The sequence below is a fragment of the Ambystoma mexicanum genome, chromosome 3q, assembly GCF_040938575.1.
Source record: "Ambystoma mexicanum isolate Mex_15411 chromosome 3q, UKY_AmexF1_1, whole genome shotgun sequence".
Lineage (NCBI taxonomy): Eukaryota > Metazoa > Chordata > Amphibia > Caudata > Ambystomatidae > Ambystoma > Ambystoma mexicanum.
This window is the reverse complement of record NC_090926.1, coordinates 1,157,807,942-1,157,821,265: the sequence shown is the minus strand read 5'-3', so window position 1 is coordinate 1,157,821,265 and position 13,324 is coordinate 1,157,807,942. Positions and strand designations below refer to the sequence as shown.

The 13,324-nt window shown below is 48.2% G+C and overlaps 1 protein-coding gene across 4 annotated transcripts in view; it reads right to left on the bottom strand.

Annotated features, from left to right (window-relative positions):
* The window catches only part of ADGRL1 (adhesion G protein-coupled receptor L1), a 979,436-nt gene that overhangs the window by 226,160 nt on the left and 739,952 nt on the right, over positions 1 to 13,324 (bottom strand). For all 4 annotated transcript variants that reach the window (XM_069603973.1, XM_069603976.1, XM_069603977.1 and 1 more), the window contains exon 5: positions 3,403 to 4,203. In XM_069603973.1, the coding sequence (XP_069460074.1) occupies positions 3,403 to 4,203 (801 nt within the window). The remainder of the gene's footprint in view (positions 1 to 3,402; positions 4,204 to 13,324) is intronic.

The following is a 13,324-nucleotide window of genomic DNA, read 5'->3' as shown; positions in this document are numbered from 1 at the left end:
TTACCCACCAATTGCCCCCCCCTTTCCATAGTCGAGTACACTCTTCTGACTGCAGTGTGGCCCGCAGACGAATCCACTGAGCCCAAATTAACTAAGGGCAGTGCCGCCCTGAGTGGCAGGAGCGCCCCGGACAGAAAAATAACAATTTGGCGCCCCTCTCGCCGGGGGATGTCTTTTTGTGGTGGGAGAAGTGTAATTTTAAAATTAAATGCGCTCGCGGGAGACGGCGCATTTAACAACAATAGGGTGTTGCGGAACCCTATTAGATGATTATCGCCCCACTCCTACACAGGAGCAGTGAGCCAATTATCTCAATAGGATGCCAGCACCCTATTGTTAAATGCGCCCGCTCCCGCGAGCGCATTTAATTTCAAAATGATGCTTCTCCAACCACGCCAGCTCGGGGTAGCCCTTGAAAGGCTCCCCCGAGCTGGCGCCCTGGGGGCCAATGGCGCCACGCCCGGCCCTAAGGCCGGCTCCGACTAAGGGTCAACAGCAAACTACTCAATTCTCAACGGTTTCTCTAAAACATTGAACACGGAGGGTTCGCAGTTTGATTCAATGTATTTTAAGAGAATTGTAGGTTGCTTTGACAGGACAGATGTTTCCATGATAATGGGCCTCAGATCCCAAATGCATTGCACTATGATCTGTCCTCTTGGAATCTATTTGGATCTACGCAAACCTTTTGTGCATATAGATGCATAGTTGCCAACATGATCCATTCCAAACTGTAAGCGCTTATCTGGTCCTGGTTTTTATATTTTGCATTCTGGTACTTGTAGTCCGGGTTTTATCATGGGAAAATGGAACTACAATTCCCAGAATGCAAAGAAAAAAACAGAACTGGGCTAGCACCTACAGAATGGAATGGAACATGTTGGCAACTATGTAGATGCTGCTTGGTTATTTTCAGCATATATGAATTAGTTGTTTCCAATAAATGTGACCTATTTGTTTAGGTTGCAGTGATTTAAGTCACAGGGTTTCCCCCGGTGCTGCAGAGGGTTCCACCAATGCCGCAGAGGATTCTGCCGGTGCCGCAGAGGATTCTGCCGGTGCCGCAGAGGGTTCCGTCGGTGCTGCAGAGGGTTCCCCCAGTGCCGCAGTGGGTTCTGCCGGTGCCGCAAAGGGGTCCGCCGGTGCCATAGAGGGTTCTGCCGGTGCCGCAGAGGGTTTCCCAGGTGCCACAGAGGGTTCCCCTAGTGCCGCAGAGGGTTCCGCCAGTACCGCAGAGGGTTCCACCGATGCCGCAGAGGGTACCATTGGTGCCACAGAGGGTTCCCCCATTGCCGCAGAGGGTTCCCCCAGTGCCGCAGAGGATTCTGCCGGTGCCGCAGAGGGTTCCCCTGGTGCCGCAGAGGGTTCCACCAATGCCGCAGAGGATTCTGCCAGTGCCGCAGAGGGTACCGTCGGTGCCGCAGAGGGATCCCCCAGTGCCGCAGAGGGTTCCGCCAGTGCCACAGAGGGTTCCGCCGGTGTATCTTCATTGGTGTTCCCTATTGTGCATTGCACAGGTTCTGGGAGGAATCAAATGTATATTTATAATGAATACCAACCACTTGAACTTGCAGAACATATCGTGGTGCCCACTGTTGTCGTTTGGTTCTACGATTTTTAGATGACCTTCTATTATGACATGGACCTTACATTAGTTAGAAACACCTTCTGCGACCAGTCGGCGAGGACCTCCGCCACATGGTCTAGGTGAGGGTGGGCCGTTCCTTGGGGTCTACAAATCACTTTATCACCTCATTGAACCCAAGCAGTCCAAACACTCTGGGACGACCGGCGTCCAAAGCTGTAAGCAATGCGTGAACCCAAAGCGCTGGTTGGAGCCTGTGAGGCTGCTCCTCCTGCCCTCCATCGCGGCTGCCTGGGCCGAGCATGGTGTCCTAACTGCCTTTGCAATTCCTGCACAAACCGATCTTCCCCCAGTTGATCCATTCCACCTTCATGCTCTGGCACGATGCCCAGGAGTGAGTGCCCTTGCCTCCATCTTTAATCTGGGCTGTCACCTCATCTGTGCATCTTCCAAGTGGACTGTCGCGTGCCAGAACCCCTTTGGTTCTCAACACTATCAGTACCACTATCATCACATCCCCAGGGCCCAGAACTGTGACCACGGCTGGAGATCCAAGAAGGAGCCGCCTTAGAGAGGTCGTTCCACGCAGTTTCACGTCAATAGCAACATTTACCACCATCGAGGAGGACGGCCAAAACCTCAACTATGTGGCTCCTGCCTCAAAGAACCAAGGAAGACTAGAAATGGACAACAGTGCGAACTCCATTCCTCCAGGAACTGAAGGCAGCTACACCCCTTTGTTCCTGATTACGGGAACTGACGTTTCAGCATCGCAGTAGTGTCACAGTTTCCATTAACCGCACGTTGTCTCAGGGAATAAATGCATTAGTGCTCTAGATCCCACTAGGGAAAAAACCGACGCGCAAAAGAACTCAGAGTGTAGGACCAATACGTAGTGAGGAGCTCAGCCGGCTTTCCCCTAGCAGGCTCCAGAGCGCTAATAGGTGAAAAGGTAAGTGGGGGCGATTGGGGGATGTTGAGCAGGAGCAGAGGAAAGGAGGCACGAGGGATGGGTGCTAGGGAGCGAAGTGACACCAGGGTTTTGGTGGGGGTGGGAGGATAAAAAGGGGCACAGGGGCAGGGGGAGAGGCAGAGAACGACCTTGTGGGGGTGTCCTTCCACAACCTCACTTTTTGCCCAACAATCCCTGGGCATAAATACAGTAAATGTATACCCGGAAGTGCCCTGAACCCCCCAAAAGATTAGGACAGTCAGAAATGACAGCAAAGTGAATGGCCACAGGAAAGCATTATCACACTGAATACTACTGTCCGATGAAGGAGGTTGCCCCATCTTTTTTTTGTAGGACCTGTTTGGTGTCAGAACTTGATTGTTTGAATGAAAAGACAGTCCTTTCATGAAATAACTTCCCTTGTCTGGCTGTTAGCCTTAGTATCTGGGGCCAGCAGGAAGACTTCTATGGAGAATGAGGCTTGACTGCTTGGGCACTGCTACCATAGGTGAGCCAAGCAAGCTGTGGATCCCAGTATCACCTTCATAGACTTGGCCCCCCAACCTCCTGATCCAGAGAACGTTAACAGTAATTACCTTCACCGCTGGTTGGTTCCGCCTAGTACTAGGATCTGCAGGTGTGTGACATCAGACGTCCAAAGGGAAGTTCATTTTGGTTATAAATATTTGCTGCATGTAAAGTCTATGGCACATGGTCGAAGGACGAAACTAAATCATATGTTTTGCTATAAGTATCTATGAACCTCCATAGCTGTTAGTCTGAAATCTAAGCCCCATTGATCTGTAGCACAGCAGTTCATTATAAAAAACAACATAAAACATGAGGGAGAGGGCAAAGGCCTTACCTGTACTAGGATCTGGCGGACCAAACTCCATGGCGTATCTCAGCACAAAGTAATTGTTCCACACATAGAGCTGGCTGTCCCGGGGGTTATAATCCACAGACGATACATACTGGTATGGGTTGGGGAAGGCCAGAGAGACCGGTTCCTCACGATTCATGTTGGTGTTGAAAGCATAGTCAATGCGGTTACCCGCTGCCTCACTGTCGTCCTCTACGTAGACCGAGCGCACCACATACAAGACACCGCAAGCCATGAAGGCATTTGAGGCAGAGCGCTTGTCATAGCCCGTTTCCCAAGTACCCTCAAAGCGCAGGGTGTAGGGGTTGAGCTGGCTCACCACTAGCCTCCCATTGTTGCTCTCAGTGGCGTAAATTACCCAAAGGCCATTCTCATCCACTGCAAGGTCGATGTCCGTTTTGCCACCCCAGCGGTAGGGTGATGTGTCGTGGTAGTTAGCAGTGGAGATGATGGCCTCGCCACTCTTGATGCGGGTCCGCAGGTCATACTTGACAATATTTCGAGTCCTTTCCTTGTTGTAGAATACGGCCCCATCATACACCACAAAGCCTGTCCCGTCCACCCGGCTGGGCAGCCGGTACGTGGTAGTGTGGCGCCCACTGATATAGTCTTCCCACGTGGCATACTCAGTCAAGGTGTCTGTCCTATATGGAATCCAAGGCATGACGTAGATTCGCTCACCCGCCTGCAGGGGATCCTTGCACCATGCTCCCGACTGATGCTCCGATTCATGGGTGGAGGTAGCTTCCAGAACCTTCTGTAAAGTTCCAGGACAGACAAAGACTAGAGGCAGCAAAGGCAAGCGAATGGAAGAGCAGAAGAGAGAGTGGGAAAGAGAAAGGATGATAAGATCAAGAGAGGGCGACCAAGAAGCAGAAAGAGAATTAGAGTGACAGAGTAAATGAAAGAGTTGGGAGGTAGAGCGGTGTAAAAACAAGAAAAGAAATAAAAATGGAGAAAGGGCGGGAGAAAGTATTTTATTGGGAAGAGGGTGGTAGTGGAGGACAACATGAGTGGGTGAAAAGGAGGTCAGAGTAACATTGTGAGGGATTGAGAAAGAAGGGGTAGCAGAGCAGAGGACATAGTCGAGGGATAGAGAGAGAAAGCATGGAGTAAGAGACAAGAAGAAGAAGTAAAACAGGACAGGAGAAAGGAGGCGGGACAGAGCGTGGTTATTAAGGAGCAGATGGCGGGGAAGAGAGTGAGAAAGACAAGGGAAATGGGGAAGAGAAAGAGAGAGTTAGTGTTTTACAGATTTAAGGAGCAAGACATTTCAAACTCTTAGTGCATGCTGATGGAAGCTGTCAATCATGGCCACCACAAACTGTTATTGGCAAGACAACCGAGTTAATCCTTTTTTCGGGGGGAAAGGGCGGGAAGGAAAAATTATGGTGGAAAAAAGCTGAAAATGAATATAAAGGAAATGGCCCCTTCCGCTGCTGTTTTGCACTCCCACTCTGTTCTGGTTTTGCCAGAACAGACCTAGGCAGAAAGCCACTATATGCTGACATTCCTGTGTTCTGATCCCATTTTGGCTACATGTCCTTTAGTTCCAAAGCATTGCAGAGATGCCTCCTGCTTATGCCAAGGGAGCGCTCGTGGATTTTAAGCTTGAATTATTTTGCATTAGGAATTGATCCGAAAAGATCAAACGGGGCACTGTAGGTCCTAGGGAATGGAAGCCCACTTGTATGACCTATTACAGCGTGGCTGCAGACAACAGCATAGCAACCAACCGACCAACCCCATAAACTGGTCATATAAGGAGCAGGGCACTTGGGGCCAGCGCCCAACCTTCCAGCTCTCAGAGTGCAGGGTTGAAAGGTTATTTCATGTCAGCACATGCCCCTTGTAGGTCCAGTCTCTGGAAAACAGGTAGACTTCCAGAAAGGAGTTGATCATTACACACATGTTCACCCCGCCCAACTGAACACGAGCCTTGCTTTCATACGGCAACTCAAGTCCACTTTGAAAGGTACACATCAGTCCCCTCCCACTACCCCCAAAGATGTCGGCCCGGAAGGCGGAAGAAACCCAAGAGGCAACATTCCCTTTATCTTGAAGACTCAAAAGGAGATTTAGTCAGTTGATGTCATCGCCAGGGACAATCCTAGACAACTCAATAGCAACTGTTAATGAAAGCAAACAAGACACATTGGAAGAAGACTCAAGGCATGATTAGATAAGTTACCAAACAGGAAGCAAGGCACCCAGGGGTTGGTGAGAGCAAAAGACAGATCTTCAACAACAACCGAGGATCGCGGTCCTTGACTGACAATTTATGCTCAGGCCAAGAATACTTGGGCACTGAAGGGAGGGGGGAAAAGACAGGAATAGGTAGGGTGGGGTGAGGAGGAGAGTTCAGGAGTTTGTGGGGTGGGCGATCCTGAGGGAAGAGGCTTTGAGTGACGCTAATAATGTTAAAGACGGTTAAGGAATCCCACAACGGCTAACAAGAAATCAGGCCGCAGAGGAGCTAACAGTCAACGACCAAATAGGCCGAGAAATTGACAAGGACTCCTGCGCAATTGAAACCCCAGCATTGCACCATCCTTCTTTGAGGTCTATGAACGGGGTGACCATTCTCTGGGAACCCCCCAGGTGCCAAGATAGACAGAAGATTTGGGACCAGCGGTGGTGCAGCAGTAGCGTCTAGGACCCGAGGAAGGAGCACAAAGTAGATGATCAGCCAGCGTTCCGAGTAATCATTTAACTGTTTTCATAGCAATGTTCTTTTGGTGGACATCAAATCCAGATTTCGAAAAAGGTAAAGCCAGCTGAAACTAAACATTAGCCGGCGGTGTTTGCACGGGAAAATTGTGGTGGAGTACCTTTAAATATAAAGTGGATTCCAGTAATAAGGGGCAGTTAAAAAAACATTTCAGAGACAAGTACAGCTTCTGAGAGTCCCAGTGTTGTCCTTCCTGCGGAAGTAATTCCTGTTATTAGAACATTCTTCACATAAGAACATCATACTCCGTGCCTGGGGCTCTCCGTCCTGTGGGAGGGATTGTTGTTAAGAGAATATTTATATTAGAATTCAGGGCATGCCTATTAATAGAATCCACAGAATATTTTTATAAATTATCTCCACGATATTTGATTTGATGAAATCTGCAGATTTTTCTCTAAATCCCGAGGATTTAGGAAGCTTTGTGCTCCTTCCACCAGGTTTTGTGTTCCTGCTGCTCCTCCCATCAGGTTTCGTGTTCCCGCGGAACCAAATCAAACCCAGCATTAATGTGAAGGAAGTGGTTAGTAGAAAATTATGCCGATTGCCCTGATTCCTGAGCCGAGAGACAAATGCACACATTATATGGGACACCTCAAAGTCAACCAAGTGTATAGACCGCGACAGGTTCTTGACATCCTAGGATGCACTGCAAAAATAAAGAGCCATCAAAAGAGTTATTGAAGGGAGGAAAACGCCGCTATGATGCATGCACAGCCGGAGCTACACGCCAGGTCCAGAGCTGCACGGTGATAGGCCCAGCCAGTCGAGGGTGCCTTCTTCTGAACAGGTGACTGAAAAGGAGAAAGAGGGAGTCAAAAGGTAGAGTTAATGCTGTGGAATGAAAGTAATGACGTGTTACATGAATGTCAAAATATGGAGCATCGGAGAGTGTTTTCTGTCCACATCCTTCATTGTACATGCTGCAAAGTGTCCCACTGCAACTCTCGTCCAAGGATGTACCAGAGAAATCCAAGCAGCAAGGCCTGGTGGCTCAGGGTTATTGCAGGTGATTACGGAACCTATGCAACCCCATCACCCATGGTGCAAGGTACCTTCGGAAAAGAACAGCAGCACTTCGATTCTTTACAAGAAATCCGGAAAGGTTCTCGGAGTTCTGCTCTAGAAAGGCACTTTGGCATCGAGAACACTTGATGAACGAGGGCTGACTTTAAAGTCTCATCCGGAAGAAAACTCTGTACTTATGCTTGGAAGAAAAAGACCCTGGAGTGTTTATTTTCATAGAAATCAGCACCGGAGAAGCCTTGATTATGAAGCCGCAAAGGACTTTGTCCTACCCGAAAAGGAGAAGGATCATTGGCCTCGGTGCATCTTCGTGGCACGGGCGGTTGTTTTTCAGAGGTCTTTGGTGAAGGACAGTCTACTGTGAGCCTTCATCATTTTTAGTGGCAACATGGAGTAGGGCTTCTTGGATGGGTGGATGGGAAGATCCTGGCGTGCATTCTCTTCTTGAATCTACTAGAAATCCTACGTTCCCCGTAGCATTCTAGACACCCAACTGTGATTGAATATCCACCTGGTCTTTTGCTAGGTATCACTGAAGATAAGGGTCCCCCCAGTGAAAATTAGAATACCCACAGCTTTATCTAGTGCCTTCATTCTGGAATTGTGTGGGCCTATGGTAAATCCTTTGATATAGGCCGTAACAAAGAAGGGGGAGGTTGGGCCACGGCCAGGAATGTATGCAATAACGGGGAATCATGGAGGTTGCGGAAAAAAACCGGGTGGTAACCACACAGTTTCCCCATTTCTCCTGGAGATGATAGTGGTTGTTTTCACCCATGTGTTCAGTTATTTTATTGATCTTTGTCATCCAATAGGCAACCCCCAAAATGCCCATTAAAAGGCTGACTTGGTGCTTATACCCTTGAGTGAAAGACACTGACGTCGACCAACTTTGTCAATCCAGCGTATTAAGTGGTTAGCCTGACTTTTGTCTTTAAAGAGCTTCCAGACATATTCAGTTTAACCCTTTAACTGCCATGGCTTTTCCCCCCAGTGCCAAGGCCTTTTTTGGTGATTTTGGTATGTCGCCATGCAGTGCCGTCTAACGTTTTCTGTTTCATCAACCCCTTAAGTGAGGTATCACGTACTTGGCAACAGGGAGGTAATCCCAAGGACGAGATACATCGCCCTTGGCAGAAAGCAACCCTTAGTGATTTGCTTTCTTGAATGTTGGGTCATTTGCAGAAGTACATAACCAGGACTATGAACGTTTTATTAGTAAATCGTGGTGGTGCTTCGAATATATCCTTTGTGAGAGTTTTCATGCCCAAATATGTCCCTGTGTCATACTAGCTGAACTGGTCATTATGTGTAAAGTCCTTGCCCGAGGAGAAAACAGCATTTGTAAACCAGTCCCTTCCCCATTCCCGTTCAGGCAGTTCTCGGTACTAGGCTTCGAAAAGCGGGTTTATGTAAAGTGTATGTCTGTGGGTTTGATGACATGCTAAGTGGATGTTTGCAGGTGCAATCCATGCATCTGATGTAGCGACCTCGCTTTAGTTGCTAAGGTAACCGTTTAGAACGCAGTAGCTCAAGCAATTGAGTCTTGCCTTTCCGCAGACATGCCGCATTATCTTGAGCGAAGAGGTTATCAAGACCAAAACTTCCAGTTGGAACAAAATCTCTCTACATTGGAGAGGCATTAATGGCTTGAAAAAAGAACACCTGGTCTGTAAGTGCGGTAAACATAGTTTTGGAGATAGTTTGGGTGCAGCAATAACAATAAAGATATTGCTGCAACAAAAAAGATCTCCCACTACATTCCCACACACAGAGTTGCCAAGTCCTGCTGCCAATTTACATTCCATAGCAGGCTAGTGTTGGCATTGTGTTATTTATATATATATATATATATATATATATCAGCAGCGGGAGCCTTAGCTGTGGCAGAAATCTGCGGGGCTCATTCCTATGGACTATGTAGAAATCGCTGACCTCTAGCTGTTCATTCATAACCACTCTACCCTGTCAAGAACCAAATGGGGAAAATAAAGCCTGACTCTGCCCATTTAACATAGTGGCAGGTTGAAAAACACGACTTAGATAAAAGGGCATAAGGCAAGTGTTGGGTGCGCTGTATTCAGATTGCCTTCTTTAGAGGTATTGCATTGTCTAATATCGCGAGCTGTTTGTACTGTATTATTCTTCTTGCTTTGGTTCTGAGAGCCTAGACGTTATTCTGGCATTGTGGAAAACTAAATTTTATGCAGTTCCCTGAAATAATAGGGAGAGGGGGGGTTGTCGTGTGTTTCCTTGTCTCTATGATGCACACCCCGAAAATCATTTCTTTGGCATGAACCAAAAAGCCCTCAAGTGAAAAACCCAAGATAATGAAATGAGTCTAATTTAGAGTATCTCAAATTAGAAGATTGGACACACAGTGGCCCCACAGAAGCTTGTGTTTAGAATTTTCTTTTGACATCCTATTTTAAGGATCTTACTGTTTCAGAGTTGAGCTACTGTAAATGAATCACTGCACAGGAGATGTGGGGGGTCATTTGGAGATTGGTGTTTGATGCCATTGTCAAAGCTTTAATATTCTGGATTTATCTGCAACATTTGTTACCATTGACCATATCTTCCTCCTTTGGTCACCGGGCATACAGGGTACCGCTTTGTGGTCGGCAGAATCGTTCCGTGAGGGGGCGGCAGCAAGTGGTCAGCCTGTCTCTATAGGAGCCTCTGCTGTAAGCCATGGCTCGTGGAGTGACGCTGGCCTCAACCTTCTTCCACCGTCCATTTAACCTAGTATTAAGGAGGCACAGACTTTGAGGACACTCAGGCTCCCCTACTTTAAAATGGCACCGTAGACTGCTCTTAAGGACATTCATTTCCTGTATGCTTGGTGCATGTTTCTGGATGTGTTACAAAAGGTTGAAATTGAAGCCAACCGAAAACAGAAATACCCCCTTGTGGTTAGCAGTAAGTAGCCCAAGTGTGATGATACAGTCTGGTCAGAGTCATTGGACCTTGTGATGGAGGTAAGGAATTAGGCATCATCAGTGGTCAGATAAACTTATTTGAAAAATTAATTTCCAGTTGAGTTTGCTTGCTGAAAAGGTACTCAATCCTTTCTCCTTTCCTCACCTTGTTTCTATTGTTAGTGCCTTATAGACCAGAATATTGTAATGCCTGCAACCAAAATACAGCAGTGAGCGTTAGGATTGGCCAAATAGGCAGTACCATGTGACACCCATGCTCTCAGAGGGTAACACAGCCTCCTCGGGGCAAAATCTTAAAAGGTTGACTTCAAGTCTTGCCTGCATCGTTCATTGGGCCACCAAGGATGCAGGCAGGACCTTGCTTCATCCAAGCTAGTCTTACACCACATGCACCTGCTGGATATGTTTGTTTGGCTGAACGTGGCAGCTGCTGTTGCCCAGGGCCAACATTGCCAGACTTGTTTGTGGAGCCTTTTCGGTTCAGGTAGAATGTTTATGGAATTCACTGCCTTGATCATTGTGTGAAAAGGAAGAGCACTTGTTTTTCATTTATATTATACCAGATGGAAGAGTGATAGTTTCATAGCAGCTGGGCCTAGAACAAAGGTATCCTTCCGGGTAATAGAGTGCTTTATAAACACACACACAATGGAACAATGACATGGTTACACATGTTTGCCCTCACCTCCATGGTTTGGAACTACAACTCTCATGATCCTACACCATTGATTATGCTGCTGACGGATCAAGAAAGTTGAAGTGCGAAAACATCTGGAAGGCCACACAATGAGTAATAATTCCCTCCTGGATACTTTGGGAAAGGTCTTCTATGAAGTTGTCTTGGGCAGGATTCTTGCATGGGAGACCACATTGAACATACAGACCTCAGTTCGGGGATGGGGGGGTTTCCTCCGTTGGTTGTCACTATTGAACATTCACCTAACGCTTTTCATTATAAAACATTTGAACTTTAGAAAGGGTTCCATATTTAAGGGGTTCGTCGAGCCAAAGGCATCATTCAAACTGGTTGACTGGACTTCCCTGTGGGAGAACCTGAGATTAGAAGGTCTGAATACACAACTTGTTGATTTCATCAGGCCCTTCACTAGGAGGCAAGAGGCAGGGTCTGTCTGGAACTTGGAGGTCTGACTTTGGAAGAGTATGTGATCGTGAGGCGGGGCAAAGTTATGTTCTTGCTCAAACTCTAGTCAATTTTCCTATTAAATATTTTGCTAGTAGGCTGCAGCGTAGGGGTGGAGATCTTCCAAGGATGGGCAGTGAGCGGTCCAGATTGTTCTGTTTGTGGACAATGACATAATTCTTTCTCAAACAGAGACTGGTTTTAGGCAGCTTCTCCTGGGATTTAAAGCGTATTGACATCTTAATCTTCTCACCATTAATGGTGCAAAATCCAAAGTCAGGTCCCTTTGTTTAACAGAAGCAATTGTGCTACAAAACTTCTCTTGGAGGAGGTGCTGTGAAGCAAGTCAAAATGTTTGAGTATCTGGGCATTAGATATTTGAGGACTGGATCATAGAGGCCCAGGTGGAGAACATTACTATGCTTTTAAAGAAGGTTATGGGACGGATACTCTGGTTTAGCCATCGTTTTGGAGGCAATTATGTTAGCTACTCAATGATGGAGCCCTACTAAAGGATGGAGCCCTGTATGCTGGTGAATTCTGGGGCTATGGGAACTGCCCAGATATTCAACGAGTGGAGAGTATTTTACCGAAATCTCAACTAAAGAGCCCATCCGCCACTTCCACGATTTGAACCCAGAAAGAATGAGGGGTGAGGCAAAGGTCAGATCCATAACTGAGGAGTTGGCACTAAAGCCCATGACGTTTTGAGTGGGGCTCTGGGCCAACCCTAGTTTCTCTGTATGCATATATATACATCTAGTGGAAGCTGCGGAGTATTACAGTTTGTTTTTCGAAGTCGAAAAATGGGCGTCGACACAGGGCGTGCCAGTAATACTATCCCTAGTGTGACGTCCCCTGTACCCATGATCCCTCACGCGTCTAGGATCCCCAGATTGTTTTTTTCCGCCATTCTGGTCGGAAGCACTTCATCGGAGTTCCCTGGCTTTGCCATAGTTTCACTCTAAACTAATTCTAATTTGCCCCGTTTGGCCAACCTTTCGTCGATCAACATCTCGACGCCGAACCGGGGAGGAGATCAACGTCGAATACCCGACGGATTGGGCCTTGAGGCTTCCGCCTCGGCTCGGGCCTGGGCCGCTGGCCTCGGCCCTACAAGTAGGGAGAGTGGGGGTGGTACACTTCCACACTCGACACCTTATTACCTACACACACTTGCCCGCTGCCCACAGGCGCGTATGGAGGGTACGCCCTTTCAGTTTTGCCCCAAGTGTAATAAGAAATACCCTTGGGTAGATAAGCACGCTACGTGCAACCTTTGCCTACCCAGAGACCACCCCGAGACGGGTTGCAGGGCCTGTAGCAGGTTTAAGGCAAAAACTCTTAAGGACCGCTCCACCAAGCGTTGGGCCCACCACGCCAAGCTAGCAGCTATGGAGGCGGAGGGTACCTTCAGCGACGGCAGCGATGCCGAACTTTCGGACGGCGAGGGCACCAAGGCGTCGAAGGACAGCCGAACGCACGTCCCCGGCCTCGGAAGGTCGTCCGTCCCGGCGACTATGGGGAAGTCCCCCGGCGACAAAAGCGTTACACATACACACGCTAAACACAAAAAATCCACCCGAGATTCGACGTCGTCGAAACCTCGGAAAGAGGCACAGAAGGAGCGGTCCGAAAGGACGTCCTCTGGGCGGTCCCGGTCGAGGTCGCCGCACGACGTCAGGCAAGCCTCCACACTTGCACAGAGTGCCTCGACCATTAATATCCCGGAAGATCAATCGTCCGAAGACGAACACGACTTCCACCCCCAGCCTGCACCCCAGGAAAAGGGTACATCACTTGGGAGTAAAGAGGGGCCAGTTTCGAAGGCTAGTTCGAAAGACAGGGATTCCACCTCCGATCCTCGACGCCAGGCGTCGAAAGATAAGGGAAAGGGGAAACACACTTCCACCCACGGGGAAGGGGGTAAACAGCAAAGGAAACAACCCTTGCAGTCCTCCACTACAAAAGAACTGACCAAGTCTTCTCAGGGCCAATCCATAGAAAGTCCCAGCAAGGTCACCCCAAGCTCAAAACTCTGGTCATGCGAGGACATTGACAGAG